This window comes from Harpia harpyja, chromosome 21, assembly GCF_026419915.1.
Source record: "Harpia harpyja isolate bHarHar1 chromosome 21, bHarHar1 primary haplotype, whole genome shotgun sequence".
NCBI classification, from domain to species: domain Eukaryota; kingdom Metazoa; phylum Chordata; class Aves; order Accipitriformes; family Accipitridae; genus Harpia; species Harpia harpyja.
Window position 1 is genome coordinate 6,512,318 of NC_068960.1, and position 16,151 is coordinate 6,528,468.

A 16,151-nucleotide genomic window follows, 5' to 3' on the forward strand; every position below is an offset into this window, starting at 1 on the left:
GGGATTGGGGGGTGGCCGGTTGCTGCAGGGCCCCCCAATTTCAGTCCCTGATCTCGGCCCTCCTGATTTCACCCCCCCAATCTCAGCTGCTCAATTTCAGCCCCAACCCAAGCTCCTCTCTGATCCCAGACACCCCCCCCGATCCCAGTGCTACAAAACAGCCCCCCAATCTCAGCCCCTCCAGCCCCCCCCCCCGGTCCCAGTCCCTCTCCGTCCTCAGCCTCCCCCCAAAGCCCCCCCACGACCCCAACGCTCACCCTGACCCCAGACCCCCCCATCTCCCCCCACATCCCACCCCGGGGTGCAGTTCCCCCCTCCAGCCCGCCGCGGGGGGGGGGGGGGGTGTCACTGCCTCCCGCGCCGCGCCCTCCCGCCACCAGGGGGCGCTGTCCGGCGGGGCGGGAGGTGCCGCCCCGTCGCCGCGGCCCGGCGGCGGGAGCGCGCGCCCTTCGCTCCCACCTCGGAGGCGGGGCGCGGCGGCAGGATTTCCGCTTCCGGGTGGCGGCCGCGGCGGCGGCCTGTGCTCAGCGGCACCATGAACCGGCCGAAGGCGGCCGCCGTGCGGCGGCCCAGCGCCGTGCCCAAGCCCTCCGGTGAGTCCTGGCGGGTTGGCGGCCGCCTCGCCCGGGGAGGGGATCCGGGTCCGGGCGGGCGCGGGGGCTCCGGTCGCCGCGGGCCGGTGGTGTCACGTCTGCCCCTTGTCCCCTTGCAGCGCATCCGCCGCCGGGAGACTTCATCGCTCTGGGCTCCAAGGGGCAGAGCGGCGAGGGCAAAACCGCCGTCACCCTCCTGAAGCCGGCGGCCCCCGGGCTGCCCTCCGAGCGCAAACGGGACACGGCCGCCTCCTTAGCGGGTCCGGCGGGGCTGACTGGCTTGACCAAGCGCCCCAAGCTCTCCTCCACGCCTCCCCTCAGCGCCCTGGGGCGCCTGGCAGAGGCGGCCGTGGCGGAGAAGCGAGCCATTTCACCCTCCATCAAGGAGCCGTCTGTCATCCCGATCGAAGGTAGGTGAGGTCTCGCTGCACTCCTGCCGAGAAGGCGAGCGAGGGTGCAAACTTCAGTTTACCGTTCCCTAGAGCTTCTGCCCAGGAGCCTTTCTTGAAGCCCACAAAACTAACGCGTATGTGCTGTCCTTAAGGCCGAAGTCATGGTTTTGTCTCCAATCCTGTTGGCGTTGGGTTGTGTTTATCCTGCCTGAGAGCTGTTTAATAGCAGCATCTGAAAGACTCCCTGAGGAAACCTCTGAGTCTGCATTGTGGTATTTTATTGATATCTTTCTTTAGCAGACTCTGGATCTGAGCGTTGCTTGCTTTTTGAAGCGTCACTCCATTTTCTGGTGTTTGATACATTTGCAGAGGAGTATATTAGTGCAGACCAACCAAAAAATAAGCAAGGGGTATTGTCAGGTGTAAAACAGAACTTTTAATAGCAATTGGGTAGGGAAAAGCCATTGCAGGAGCTAAAGGGGAGCTGGTCCACGCTTTGCTTTCCTGGTGACTGGCACTGCCAGCGTTTTGGGGCAGGTTATTTCGCATGAGGGTAAATGCTGATGCCAGTGTGTTGATGATTGCAGTTGTCCCCACGGTGCTGCTGGATGAAATTGAGGCAGCAGAGGCAGAAGGCAACGACGACCGCATTGAGGGGGTGCTGTGTGGAGCCGTGAAGCAGCTGAAAATGAACAGAGCCAAACCTGATACCACGCTGTACCTGAGCCTCATGTACTTGGCAAAAATCAAACCAAACATATTTGCCACTGAAGGGGTTATCGAGGTGAGGGATCTGCCTTGTCGGGACTCTTGGGCTTACTGAGATATTGTTGCTGCCAACTTGCAAACGTAGTTGCAGTTTCTCTCAGGCCAGAGCGTGTCTTTGCAAAGACCATACCTCTGTGGCAAGCTACTGCAATTCGTATTTCTTTTTCTAAAGCTCTTCTGTACGGTTTCTTGCTAGATGGCTCAATTATTATTTTATTTCTTGTGGATGATATTCCAGGCACTGTGCAGCCTACTCCGAAGAGATGCCTCCATCAATTTCAAAGCCAAAGGGAATAGCCTAGTGTCTGTCTTGGCCTGCAACCTTCTCATGGCAGCTTACGAAGAGGATGAGAACTGGCCAGAGATCTTTGTCAAGGTTGTTGAACCAGGGGTGCTTCTGCTGGACTGAGGCGGTGGTGGGCACGCTGGCTAAAACTGGCTGGGGTTGGGAAATGTGCATATGTTGGGGTAGGATAGCAGCAGATAATTTATTGCCGCTGCAGGAGAAGGGGCTATCCAGTGGCCTGTTGCCCAGTGTGGGGAGTGCAGCTGGAGGAGGCAGAAACTGGAGACTTGGGCCCATACTGTATTGATAAGGGAGAAAACCAGAGTCCTTTTTTGTTTTTGTTTGGTTTTTTTTTTTAAAAAAACAAAAATCTCTACTGGCTGTTGAAATGCTGCGGCCTCCTTTGCCTTTTTTTGCCTTATGCTCTGCTCTTATCTGAGATGCCTTCAACAATATGTTTTGATATGTGTCACAGAGACTTCTCACTTTCTAGTTTGTCTGTAGGGATTAAAGCAGCCCATTAATTTTAAAAGGCTAAGCTTTTAAAGACTGGCTTCTATATTTTGGTGGTAGAGGTTGTTGTAAAATCTTTGCTAAAGCTTAATCAGCTTTGTTGCTTGAGAGGATCGGTGCCCAGTAGAGCTTGGGATGTGATGGTTTGGTTTTTTGCTCTTATGTGACTTGCCCGCAGTCATCCAGTCTGTTTTTCATCCATGCAATGGTTATGCTAGTTTCCTACTTTGCAACTGTATATTGAAAATAAATAAAAACTGGAGAAGCTCACAAATACTCTTAATTAACCAGAAAAAAAAAAAAAGGCTTGAGCATGGCTTGTGTTCTCTTCTTCAGGTTTACATTGAGGACTCCCTTGGGGAGCGTATCTGGGTGGACAGCCCTCACTGCAAGACATTTGTGGATAATATCCAAACAGCTTTTAACACAAAGATGCCTCCTAAGAGCATGCTCTTGCATGGAGAAGTTGGACGTAGCGGAGGGGACCTTAGTGCTGGTAAGAAGATGAAGCGGGAACGAAGGGATGGGGGGAGGATGGAGCCTGGTGAGCTTAGTGACTGGTGAGAATAGTTTGTTACTGTACGTAGTGACATAGACCAGGCTTTGAGTTCCAGGCATTGCTTTTCCTTTCTCTGGGGCTCTTTCATTTCTAGGGGATGTTTGAGGGCAGGCAGCGAAAGAGGCTTGTAGATGTGCCTGTGTGTGATACAGTGTGAGGAAGCGACTAGTTGTGGCCTCCTTCAGTGTTGCTGAAGGGGATCCTTGAAAGAAGCTGAACACGTAAGAGCGTGAGTGGGTGATCTCTAGGAAGAGGAGTTGTCTCGTGAAGCATGCTGTGTGCTGGTCTGTCTTAGGGAGTAGCCCACACCCTTCCATGACAGAGGAGGAAGACAGCCAGAGTGAGCTGCTGATTGCAGAGGAGAAAATGAGCCCAGAGCAGGAGGGCCAGCTCATGCCCAGGTACAGTGCCTCTTCCTCTCCCAACATAGCCATGTGGCAGATCTGTCTGTGCTCACTCACTCCTGCAATGCTGCAGCAGGGAGCTTCCTCTCTGCACTAGTTGTCCCATGGCACTCGCTAGAGGATGTTGAGCATCAGATAAAACTGATGCCAGGAGAAAAGAGTAGATTTTGTTTGTTTGTAATGCATACCACAAACAAGAAAGGATGCTGATCTCTGGACACAGCAAAGTGTGACCACGCCGGGTTCTGTGGAAGTGAATAAATGCAGTTTGTGTGGCCCAGGTATGATGACCTCGCAGAGAGTGTGGAGGAATACGTCCTAGACATGCTGCGGGACCAACTCAACCGGCGCCAGCCAATGGACAATGTCTCCAGGAACCTCCTTCGACTGCTGACGGCAACCTGTGGCTACAAAGAGGTGCGGCAAATGGCTGTGCAGAGGCTGGAGATGTGGCTGCAGAATCCAAAGGTAAGGATAGAAGCTGTTGAAGCACAACTTTTCTGGATCTGGTCTGGAATCAAGCCAGGAGGGCCGCATACTATACGCCAGCTATGTTTCTGATCTGTGGTGGCAAGTGGCTGTAGCCTTTCTGCTCTTCCTCTGCAGTTGACCAAGCCAGCTCAGGACTTGCTGATGTCAGTCTGTATGAACTGCAACACCCACAGCTCAGAGGACATGGAAGTTATCTCCAACCTGATCAAAATTCGTCTCAAGCCAAAAGTCCTTCTCAACCACTACATGCTGTGTGTCAGGTGAGTGAGTGACCAGGTCTGTGACAGGAAGAGAAAACATTCTAGAAGATGTGCCCAGGGCCTTGACGGTTTTGGTGTCTCTGCATAGTGGTTTTAAATACCAGCTTGGACCACAGAGTGTTCTGTGTAACATTTAAATGAATTTCATTGGCCTGGAAGACTTTCAGTAATCCCTTGATATTGCTAGACATATGTGCTGCTCCATCCTCTTCACTTTTGTGTGTTAAATACTTCAAAGAGAAATCAAAACAGTGGGTCTAGCTGCAATGGAACTTCAGCTCTGATACCTCTGGTCTTCCCTTGCAGAGAGCTGCTGAATGCGCACAGGGATAACCTGGGCACCACAATTAAGTTTGTGATTTTCAATGAACTATCAAATGCAAGAAATCCCAACAATATGCAGATCCTGTATACTGTGCTTCAGCATAGCTCAGAGCAAGCTCCGAAGGTAGGTGTAGTGTCTTGCGTGACTGACAGTGACCCCAGAACCCCACTTGAGAGATTCAGTTGAATTGAGGCTCAAATGAAATCTTTTCATGGACAACTGTGTGATCTGTATCATACTGTTTTGAAATTCCGTTATTGCACTTGTTAGGAATAAATGTGCATGGGCATTTTCTAACTCCCGCATTCTGGGTGACCAACCTTGTGGTAATGAAGTTTCATGAGAGAAACGTTATAGCTCCCCGGGGGTCTGAAGGACAGGCATACCACCAGCATTGTTTCCTTGTGTCTTTTTATTTTGTGGATGCAGATACATTACAATGCACTGAAAGTTTTCTCCTTCTGTATGGCCTCAGTACCTAGCAATGGTGTTCCAGGATCTTTTGACTACTAAGGATGATTACTTGCGGGCTTCACGGGCTCTGCTGCGAGAGATCATCAAACAGACAAAACATGAGATCAACTTCCAGGCCTTCTGTCTGGGTCTTATGCAGGAACGGAAGGAAGCCCAGTATGCAGAAATGGAATTCAAGGTACCGCTTTCTTTGACCCTTGTGCTGCTGGATGTACTAGTGGTGTACTGGGCTCTTCTATATCTGTTTTTCTGGCCATTCTTTCTTTTGCGCTTTGTTATCTGAGTGAGTCGGTATTTGTGTGTCTCATAGCAGCACTCCCCTATCCCATTTCCAAACATCCATGATTGTAATTTTTGATAACAAAACGCTTTTCCAGAAGGCAGCTTTGGGTATTGCTGATTCAACTCACTTTTTTTGTTTGTTTTTTGTTAAGGAGCGGTTTGTCATCCACATAACTGATCTGCTAGCTGTCTCCATGATGCTTGGCATTACAGCCCAGGTGAAGGAGGCTGGAATTGCTTGGGACAAAGGAGAGAAAAAGAGTAAGCAGAACAACCTAGGTTCCCTCTGAAGATGGGCAGCTTGGTAGATATCTCCCCCTAAGGCTGGGGGAACATTGCAGCTAAGGTTAGGAGGGGGTATAAGCCCCCGTTCTGAATAAAGGCATGGGGGTGCTTGCTATCATCGTGAGACTGACAGAGTTGGGAGATGTGGCATTTGCATGGCTGGGTGATTCTTATATCTATGGAAGTGGTTGAGAGGCTGGGGAAAGGGAGCTGTGTATAGAGAGGCCTCAAGCCTGGAGGGGCAGCCGTAAGGATTACCAAGTACCTAATGCTGAGAAGACAGGCCTTTGGGGTGGCACTGAAGCGACTGCCCAGATGTTGTCTTCTCACAGCGCTAATTTGTCTGTGCTACATCTCAGGGTTTTGTTGCAGCACGTGTCAGAAAGCAAAGTACATGTACTGTCAGTGCTGGGATGCTCAAGGCTGTCCGATATACCTCTTCCCAGTTTACTGTTGATGATTCAGAGCCCTGGTTATTATCTGCTCTTCAGACAGCCACTATCTCCTGCTTGGCTCCTGGTGGGGCTCTTGATACGTGTGTAGTTTGTAACCTGACTGTTTTTCAGACCTGGAAGTGCTGCGCTCTTTCCAGAACCAAATTGCTGCTATCCAAAGAGATGCTGTCTGGTGGCTTCATACGGTTGTTCCATCTATCAGCAAGCTGGCTCCAAAGGACTATGTGCACTGGTAAGAGAGTCAGCCTGGTAATCTGCAGTGCATAACCAGTCCCTTTCCCAACAGTGTATGACATATGAAAAACCATGCATATGCCAGGGTTTGGTTAGATTTCTCTCCCCTTATCAGACAGGGAGCAGAAACTGTTTTAGCAGGGTTCAGGCTGGGACTGTCTCCCTCTCAGGAATTCCTGCAGATGCATCCTCTTACCAGAAATAGACGATAATGGAAAATATTTCTAATTTGTATTATTTGGGTCCACCCAATAGGGAGTTTCCAGTTACCTGACCAGGCATGATCCCTGTGGAGCCCTTGCTGTTCTTTTGTCTGATGTCCTCTTTCAGGCTGTGCGGTTGAAGACTCCATAGATGGTGCTGTCTTCTCTGCCTGCCCCTGGAGGACAGGTTGTATCCTGGGGTCTGGTACAAGACATTACTGAGGCAGGTCAAGCCAGAATTAATAGTAAGCGAGATATATTACTGAAAGTATAAAAGCCCAATGCCCATACTGTACAGTCCTCTATGTTACAATTCACGTTGTTACTTTTGCTAGACTAGCTTATCTGAGGAGGCTCCTTCATGTGTAGGACGGCAAGCATTAGCAGGAGACTGGGGAGACTGGACTGTTGAATGTGTTCTTGAGCTTCACATGGGTGGTATTTACTGTTGTCTTCATCTCTACAGTCTCCACAAGGTGCTCTTCACAGAACAGCCAGAAACGTACTACAAATGGGACAACTGGCCCCCTGAGAGTGACCGCAAGTGAGTGCGTGCCCCACCCGTAGCTGGGTACAGGCGTGGAGCTGCTGTAGCTGGAGGCAGAGGAATAGGATGTTTTCTGGTGTTCCTTATATAGCTCTGTGTTGGAAAGGCTTGGAACTGTGCTTAGATTTTGTTAATCTGTTACATTGCCTTAAAATTGAGGGATGCTGCACCATTCTCCATCTGTTCCTCTTCCTCCTTCACTCCTATTCCCTGTGCCAAGCTGTTCTGTATCTTGATGCCGTAACTGTAAGAACGGTAGCCCTGCACTGTATGGTTTACTGGGGTAACATTAGGCAGCTCAGACTCAATGTCATGGTTTAACCCCAGCCAGCAACGAAGTACCACACAGCCGCTCGCTCACTCCCCCCCCAGTGGGATGGGGGAGAGAATCAGAAGGGTAAAAGTGAGAAAACTTGTGGGTTGAGATAAAGACAGTTTAATAGGTAAAGCAAAAGCCACGCACACAAGCAAAGCAAGGAATTCATTCCCTACTTCCCATCGGCAGGCAGGTGTTCAGCCATCTCCAGGAAAGCAGGGCTCCATCATGCGTAACGGTTACTTGGGATGACAAACGCTGTAACTCCGAATGTCCCCCGCCGCCCCTTCCTCCTTCTTCCCCCAGCTTTATATGCTGAGTGTGATGTCATATGATCTGGAATATCCCTTTGGCCAGTTTGGGTCAGCTGTCCCAGCTGTGTCCCCTCCCTACTTCTTGTGCACCCCCAGCCTACTCGCTAGTGGGGTGGGGTGAGAAGCAGAAAAGGCCTTGACTCTGTGTGAGCGCTGCTCAGCAATAATGAAAACATCTCTGTATTATCAATACTGTTTCCAGCACAAATCCAAAACATAGCCCCATACCAGCTACTATGGAGAAAATTAACTCTACCCCAGCCAAAACCAGCACACTCAAGCAGGCTGAAGTATAGAGGTACACAGCAATGCGAGCAATATTCCCATAAAACAATTTGTTTCAGGTAGTTGCATTTGGAGCTGGTGACCAGGCAAAGGGTTGTAAACTAAGTGGTGATTTGTCTTCTGCTCAGATAAGTTCTAGGGTCTGTGGAGGGTTTCAGGAACCCTCATGTTGCTGTCAAAAAAAGCATGATTGATGTCTCATGTCTCACGCAGCTTCTTCCTTCGCCTCTGCTCTGAGGTGCCCATCCTTGAAGACACACTGATGCGGATCCTTGTGATAGGTTTGTCGCGGGACCTTCCTCTTGGCCCTGCGGATGCCATGGAGCTTGCTGACCACTTGGTGAAGCGGGCTGCGGCTGTGCAAGCAGATGGTAAGACAGCACAAAGCTCCAGCCAGCAAGCAGTTCCTTCTGTCTGCATGTCCTCTTATTGCCACCTAGGGCTGGTGTGGCTCCTACCACGTACCAAAGAGCCTTTGCACCGCTTAAAGCATGTTTTAGTCATGATGGCTAAGCATTTGGCTCAAAGCCAGACAGATACTGCTGTTGCTGTGTCACCAGAGAAGCTTCTTATTTTCTCCTACTGTTTCTCCCTGTTACTAATTTTCTGTCATGGAGTGTTTGGGAAATTATTGGTTGTGTTGAGGATGAAGGACTGTGAATAACCACCCAAAGTTTTGAGTTAGCATTTTAAAATTGAATTTAGTCCTTTATACATACTGTAAAATGAATAGAAATTTTTAGGCCATGCAGAAACAAAAGGGTTGGAAGTTAAAGTAATTGATCCATGTATTGTATGCTCCTCCCAATTCCTTTTTTCAAACACTGTTACAGAATAGCAGTTACTAAAGCAGCTTTAACTCTTACCCCTTTTATGAATTCATTCAGCATTTATCTGAATTCCTGCATCCTTGGAGAGTATGTCCATTCAGTTGAGCTATATATGTTTGTGTCAAAGTTGAGGGGGTTGTCAGAGTTTGATTCTAAAGCATCTTATGTGCTCTTAGTGCTGACTGGTTAATAGAAAAGTCTAATCCAGATCTGATCAGTGGAATGAGCTAGACTTTGCTGTTGAATATCCTGTGAAAATGTGCCCAGCCTCTCAGAATAGCACTTTAAATGCTGCGCCATTGCAAATGCTGGAAGACTCAGAGTTAAGTTAGAGTGAGTCTGAAAACTTGCAACAAAGTTGAAATGCATTTTTAGTTCCTCTGAGCCCCAGAACTTCTGAGCAGATTCACTGCTTACCTGAAGGAACGTATCTGAGATCTGGAAAAGATGCAGGTATCATATTGGATGCATTTGGGAAAAAAACTGCCCTTAAGAATTTAAACCAAATTGCACCTGAAAAGCTCGATATCCTTATATATTGACTTGTAGCTTTTTTTAAGTGTTGTTGGGTTTTTGTTCCTGTAATATCATGAGAACAAGCCCACAATAACATAGTTGCTTGAAGTAAAATTTTTCTTATACTGTGATGCTTTTCTTGAAGGACTTTCAGCCAGGTAGACAGGTCAATAACTTGCTTAGTCTTTTCTTCTCCTCTTCCAGATGTTGAGGTCCTGAGGGTAGAAAGAATCCAGCTGATCGATGCCGTCTTAAATCTGTGCACTTATCACCATCCAGAGAATATCCAGCTACCCCCAGGGTAAGGCTTATCACCTAGACAATCTTGCTGTGATCTAGCTCATTTTCACCTTGTGACTAACAATCCTAGCTCACAGATTTTAAGATGCTTTTCCCTACCAGTTTGTAATAACAAAATCATGAGGAAACCTTCAATGTCATGTTCAGGTGGGAATTTCTCTAGAGCAATTAAGACCTGAGTCATGCCCTCTGCAAGCACTCTCTTCTGCTCTAGAAATTTTCAGCTGAACCCTGCTGTCCCTCCTGAGAGAGTATGCTTTTTTTTATGAACCACTGAACTGATGTGGCTGAATCTAACCAGTGCATGATTAAGGAGAAAAGCAGTCTTCAGATGGGCTTAAGTAACCAAATCTGACCACTTGTATCTGTTGATGCCTTTGCAGGTACCAGCCTCCCAATCTAGCTATTTCTACTCTCTACTGGAAAGCCTGGCCTCTCCTGCTTGTAGTGGCTGCATTCAATCCTGAAAACATTGGTGAGTGTGGACATTTCTCAAGATACTAGTTCTGCTGCAAAAATTGGCCAAGGTGCTTTCTGCTAAGTCTGGTTGCCTGCATTCAAGGCATGTGCTGGGTTGGTGAGATAATCGCAGTTAACTAACTGCGTATTCCCTGTGTGTGCAAAAATACGCAGTGCACGGGTTTGGACCGGCATGCGGCTGGAATGGCGTTGTCTGTGCTCTGAGTGTGTTGAGCCGTTCCAAAGTGAGTTTGTTGTGTGTCTCCCCATCTTGGAGTGTGTTAGAATATATATATAAAGACCTTCACTTTTTTTGCTGTATTCCTGATTGCCCTTCTCTGCTGCAGGTCTGGCTGCATGGGAGGAGTACCCCTCTCTAAAGATGCTCATGGAGATGGTCATGACCAAGTTAGTATGCTTAAATCCCTACATAAATCAAATAGACCACCGAAAACACGTATTTCTGAATGAAGTTTGTGCCAGCCGGCTCCTTCCTTTCCAGTGGGACTGGTGTAAAATAAGGTGGCTGGCAGTAATGCTGCAGTTTGAGTGGGAAAGGTGCCTTCCCCCAACAGAAATATTATAAGCAGGGGAGTAAAGCTGAGAAAAAGGGAGGGATGACTGTGATGTGCCTTGCTGAAAAGGTCTCAGTCTTCCTGGCCCTGTTGGGAAGCTGCCTTGTTTTTAATATGTTGCCTAATGGAGCTGAGGTCCTGGGGACTTTCTGACTGTGGTTTGTGAGTTTTGAATAGGCCAAGATAACCATTTTCTTTTTTAACTTCTTTTCTCAGTAATTATTCCTACCCTCAGTGTACCTTGACGGATGAGGAGACGCGCACAGAGATGATTAATCGTGAACTTCAAATCTCCCAGAGAGAAAAACAGGAGATTCTTGCATTTGAGGGTCATCTGGCTGCTGCATCCACAAAACAAACGATTACAGAGAGCAGCAGCCTCTTGCTGTCCCAGCTGACAAGTCTGGACCCTCAGTAAGTACCCTTCTGCAGTCTGGCACTATCGTGAAATCCCAGTTAATGCTAGTCAGGAAACCCTACTGCTCATAAGGTGGTTGATGTGGGCAAGAAGAGCCCTGAGATTTGGTAGCCCATGGGATATGTGTCACATTTGGTCTTTGTCCTTCTGTTGCCACCTGCATGTGGCCCTCATGCACTACTGAACTGACTGATCCTTGTCAACACCAGAGTGAAAGTATGTCTGGCTGTGGATAACTTCTTGTTTCTCTCACAGGGGCCCCCCACGCAGACCTCCACCACATGTCCTGGAGCAAGTGAAAAGCCTGAACCAGTCACTTCGCTTGGGCCACCTCCTGTGTCGCAGTCGTCATCCTGACTTTCTTCTCAACATCATCCAAAGACAGGTGGGCTCCCTTGATGGCTTAGCTATGTTGGGATCTGACCCCTTGTCTCTGAAACTTGAGCAGAGTGAGGGGCAAAAGGAAGCTAAGTAAGATGCAGGGGAAGGTGGTATACTGCTCAGGAATTAAACGATCAGTGTGCTGCATCTATGTTCTGCTGATATTGCCTTGCTATTCTCCTGCTTCCTAGGCCTCATCACAGTCAATGCCATGGCTGGCAGATCTGGTTCAGTCCAGTGAGGGCTCCTTGGATGTCCTACCTGTGCAGTGCCTTTGTGAGTTCCTGCTTCATGATGCTGCTGATGAGTCGACCTCAGGTGAAGAAGAAGAGGAGGGCGAGAGTAAGGAGCAGCGTGCCAAGAAACGCCAGGTGAATAGTCTCTGGGGATCACTTCTGTTACCTACTTTCTGTGCATCCCAGATTTGATTTCACTGGAAGGGCCAACTTCTCACTCCACAGAGACAACAGAAACAAAGGCAGTTGCTTGGACGGTTGCAAGACTTGCTGTTGGGTCCCAAAGCAGATGAGCAGACAACCTGCGAGGTGCTTGACTATTTCCTACGACGCCTGAGTTCCTCCCAGGTGGCCTCACGGGTCCTGGCCATGAAGGTGAGCAAAATGAAAATCTTCTTGACTAGGGTTTGTCAGAAGCTGAGGGCAGAGTCCTAGATTCTCATGGGTCCAGAGCCAGCGCAGTGAAATTGTTTCATGTCATCCTTCTTCAGTAACTTGTCTCAATCTCCAAACCCCATCAAATACACTTCCACTCCCTGCTGCTCAGAAGCCTTCTTTGTTCAACAGCCAAGTAGTACTTTTCTTAAGATAGAGCTGGATTTTGCTATGTTTCCTGTGAAGTTCAGGTGTAGACTCAGCAGATCATGTGCTACATGGAGTAATTGGCAGCAGCTGTTGTCTGTGGGGAATGTAAATGAGCGAGCGCCTGGTGCTCTAGATCATAGTCAAGGCAAGCAGAATTGCAGAGAGCTCAAAGCTTATGCTTAGAGAAGACTGAAACTTCAAGCAGGGTAGCTGTCAAGCAAACACATTATATGAGATATGAAACCTGTTGTGTGCTGCATTTGGATCGTTCCATGATGTTTGAAGCTTGTTTCTATTATATTCACTAGTATGAAACTAGTGGTCCAGCTGTGGGTTCAAATGCAACAGCTGTGTCCGTGTGACTTCTGCAGGGCCTGTCTCTGGTGCTGTCAGAAGGGGGACTGCGTGATGGAGAGGAGAAAGATCACCCCATGGAAGAAGACTCTGGCGATTCCGAACTGCTGCAGGGATATCAGTGGCTGCTGAGAGACCTCCCGAGGCTGCCCCTGTTTGACAGTGTTAGAGCAACAACAGCTCTTGCCTTGCAACAGGTAGGTGTTAGTAGCTGGAAGGGGTAAGTGACCAGCTTATTCTTTGTCCTACTCATGCTAAAACAAATCTAAGCAAACTGCATGTGGGTGTGATATCAACATGTTTATATGCTTGCAGAAGAACTTTTCTTATGCTGATGCTTGTTTTCATTAAATCCTGACTTCTAATGAGAGGAATTCTTATTCTAGGCCATCCATATGGAGACAGATCCACAGACCATCAGTGCTTACCTGGTGTACCTCTCCCAGCATGCCCCAGTGGAGGAGCAGGGACAGCACAATGACCTTGCTCTGGTGAGAAGCCAGGTTGCTAGGACAGAGGGATTGCATGGGGGAGACCTGGCATGTCTCAGGACAGTGGTAGGCATGTGATTTGCTGTACCAGCAGGATGAGGTTTTGGGGAGCACGTGAATCTGATAACTGCGTGTTTGTGTTTCTGCGTATGTGTTGGAAGGCAACCTGTATCTTTGGTTTCATATCGCAAAATGATATCAGAGCAATAACCTCCAGTCCAGCAGCCCATCTCAGATGGTATGGGGAATGCAAGAGTGGATAGTGGCTTGAAAGAAATCCCACCACACGGCAGTGTTTCACAAGTAAGCAGGTGCTAAACCTGCCGTCACATGTATCTGGGGAGAGAATGGGAAGTCAGGAACCTTAGTGGTGGGATATGCACTCTCCTGTAACCAACGTTAGATTTCTGATTTTTTTTATTTTTTAAAAAGGTTTGGGTAATTTTTTTTAAACAATGATTTATTTCATTTTTCTATCTCTGGGTGCTTTTTTTCATTGCTTTTAAGGCTCATGTGCTCCTTCTACCTCCATAGATCTATTTAGATACGTGGAGAAGGTTAAATTATAAGAGTCAGCAGATCTGTTTCTTGAGAGAAATGCAGATTTTTACTAGGTAAATGCTCACTTTGTAATGGGATGCATCAGAATGCAGCTGTGCTACAACTGGCAACACTGTAAGGTATCACAAGATGCATGCAAAGCACTGGCATTTTCCCTGTTGTGACAGTTCTACTCCTGACTCTACACCTTGATCTCCAGAGTGGTGTTAACTGGGCTGATGATGGAAACTGGAGAAAGTGACACAATGAAACAGGAGGACCTGGCTGTGTTGTTCAGTAAAGACTTCACGGATCTTTTTCCCTTGCAGGATGTAGCCCGACTCATAGTGGAGCGCTCTACCATCATGTCTCACCTCTTCTCGAAGCTCTCGTACTGTGCTGAATCAGATGCAGTGCTTGTTGCTCTTCTCTCCATCTTTTCTCGCTACATCAAACGCATGCGGCAGAGTAAGGAGGGCGAGGAGGTGTACAGCTGGGTGAGTGCCTCCCTGCATTTCTTAAGCAGGTAAAAGAAACTGGACAAGTTAACAAAAGAGAAGCCCTTTGTGGATTACTAAGTATGTATAAATCATGTCTGATTCAAGAATTCCCTGATCTGAAAATAACTGGATGTTGGCATAATATCAGAGCCAATTGTATGTGTACATAAAACGCTTTTTTAACTTTTCCTTGAGTATCTTTTGTGGCCAGTGTTGGAGATATTGGGCTAGGTGGAACTTTGATCTGACTAAATTTGTTCATTCTCATGTTCTCCTTTCACCTGTATCTCACAGATCTCATTCTCCTTTCTCTCCCCACCTTTGTTAATCCTGGGGTTTTTCTGCCTTTTTCCAGTCAGAGTCCCAGGATCAGGTGTTCCTTCGTTGGACTAGTGGGGAAACAGCCACTATGCACATCCTTGTGGTTCATGCCATGGTTATTCTCCTGACACTAGGGCCACCTCAAGGTTAGTGAAGTGTGCTCAGATTTATTCAAGGGGTCATGGACAATACAGAGAGCCTTTCCTCTATCTACCATCTCCTAAGAGGTCAGGCTGGTGTTAATCATTCTACTCACAGGCTTGTCCCTTGCAGTACTTGTTTGTAGCTGTAAGATCTGTCAGAATATTGTTGCACAGAGTGAAGGATTTGCAGGCTTATTTTTTTGCCTTCTGCAGATAGCAGGAAATATTAAAATGATGGTGTCTCCCTCCCTGCTAAACAAGAAGGACTCAGACTTACTGTAACGTGAGAACTGGGCACTTAGATATGTAGTTCACATTTCCACTTGATATTGTTTATTCCCAAGTTGTGTCTGACCGTCGAACAATAAAGTGTTCTGGTGTATTGATTTGTATAGAGAAGGGCAGGGTGTTCTAGGTGCTTATGGACATGGGAGATAAATTTTGTATCCACTCTTAAGCAGGGGATGGTGATTTTTATACCTTACTGGATATATGGTTCCCGGAGAAAAAGCCCCTTCCTACTGCTTTTCTGGTTGACACCTCAGAGGAGGCTCTGCTGCTCCCCGACTGGCTAAAGCTGCGTATGATCCGCTCTGAGGTCCCACGTCTTGTGGATGCAGGTGAGCCTGTGGGATGTTTGTTGGTGTTTCAGACCCTCCTGAAGGGAAAGGGAGAGGCTTCCCTGCTCAAGTCCTCTGTGTGCCCAGCCATCCTACTTGGATGCGTTTGGGTGGGGCCATCAGTCACGGCAGATGCTGCAGCTGAGCAGGCAGCTTGGATTTAGAAAGCAGTGTGTCTCTGGATTTTGTGACAGTCACAATCTAAACGTACAATAGACTCTTTGCTATGTCCCGTAGGGCTGTCAAACAGATGTACAGAATATGAGCTGGTTCTGGGCAGGGAATGTTGTGGGATGCCCCAGGGTGATTCCCTACTCAGCCATGATGTGTAGTTCATGTACCAAGGGTTTGAGAAGGGATACAACCTCACTAACCATCAGACCCCACAGCTTAATCCCCACAGCATTAAGAGCAGGACTCAGTGAAAGCTGAGACTGAAGAGGAGGTCAGGGCCTTTGGTAGGGCTCCTTACTGCAGTATGGAAGGCAGTTCCTCCCACTCTGATCCAAGTGCTGAATCTTGCTAGCTTTTATATGCAGTCACTATTAATTTTAAAGTAGGGGAGTGAGTCTGTATGGATATTGCGTTTTCTGTGTATTTTAAACAAAATGGGAGACTCTGAATTGGAATCCCATCTTTGTTACAACAATTCAGATTGAACTAAGCTGTGCAGTCACCAGACAACAGGCACAGCACTGGTTCCATAGGGCATGCATGCTGTGCTTGCAATGTGGAAAGCAGCGTCTGAAGGATGTAAGCTATACCTGTAGTTACTTTTGTCCTTGCACGGCTCATCAGTGCTCTTTTTCTTCTTGGTATTCAGAGCTTTCGTCCCTTTCTTGCTAATTAAATGACAGCTCTCTATAGCCAGTGATTGAATTATTCAATAATTCCT

At 47.9% G+C, this 16,151-nt stretch overlaps 1 protein-coding gene across 3 annotated transcripts in view; it reads left to right on the forward strand.

The window, feature by feature from the left end:
- Positions 1 to 487: 487 nt before the first annotated feature.
- Positions 488 to 16,151, forward strand: part of INTS1 (integrator complex subunit 1) — a 30,130-nt gene continuing 14,466 nt past the window's right edge. For 2 of the 3 annotated variants that reach the window (XM_052773499.1, XM_052773502.1), the window contains exons 1-26: positions 488 to 593; positions 713 to 1,003; positions 1,573 to 1,769; positions 1,992 to 2,129; positions 2,889 to 3,048; positions 3,407 to 3,512; positions 3,797 to 3,983; positions 4,122 to 4,267; positions 4,574 to 4,715; positions 5,068 to 5,244; positions 5,501 to 5,609; positions 6,200 to 6,320; positions 6,992 to 7,069; positions 8,201 to 8,358; positions 9,538 to 9,634; positions 10,017 to 10,108; positions 10,440 to 10,500; positions 10,884 to 11,081; positions 11,341 to 11,470; positions 11,658 to 11,837; positions 11,928 to 12,077; positions 12,659 to 12,838; positions 13,028 to 13,132; positions 14,002 to 14,169; positions 14,528 to 14,639; positions 15,095 to 15,256. In XM_052773499.1, coding sequence (XP_052629459.1) covers positions 536 to 593; positions 713 to 1,003; positions 1,573 to 1,769; positions 1,992 to 2,129; positions 2,889 to 3,048; positions 3,407 to 3,512; positions 3,797 to 3,983; positions 4,122 to 4,267; positions 4,574 to 4,715; positions 5,068 to 5,244; positions 5,501 to 5,609; positions 6,200 to 6,320; positions 6,992 to 7,069; positions 8,201 to 8,358; positions 9,538 to 9,634; positions 10,017 to 10,108; positions 10,440 to 10,500; positions 10,884 to 11,081; positions 11,341 to 11,470; positions 11,658 to 11,837; positions 11,928 to 12,077; positions 12,659 to 12,838; positions 13,028 to 13,132; positions 14,002 to 14,169; positions 14,528 to 14,639; positions 15,095 to 15,256 — 3,703 coding nt within the window. In that variant the 5' untranslated portion in view covers positions 488 to 535. The remainder of the gene's footprint in view (positions 594 to 712; positions 1,004 to 1,572; positions 1,770 to 1,991; positions 2,130 to 2,888; positions 3,049 to 3,406; positions 3,513 to 3,796; positions 3,984 to 4,121; positions 4,268 to 4,573; positions 4,716 to 5,067; positions 5,245 to 5,500; positions 5,610 to 6,199; positions 6,321 to 6,991; positions 7,070 to 8,200; positions 8,359 to 9,537; positions 9,635 to 10,016; positions 10,109 to 10,439; positions 10,501 to 10,883; positions 11,082 to 11,340; positions 11,471 to 11,657; positions 11,838 to 11,927; positions 12,078 to 12,658; positions 12,839 to 13,027; positions 13,133 to 14,001; positions 14,170 to 14,527; positions 14,640 to 15,094; positions 15,257 to 16,151) is intronic. The other variant, XM_052773500.1, reaches the window with a different exon arrangement.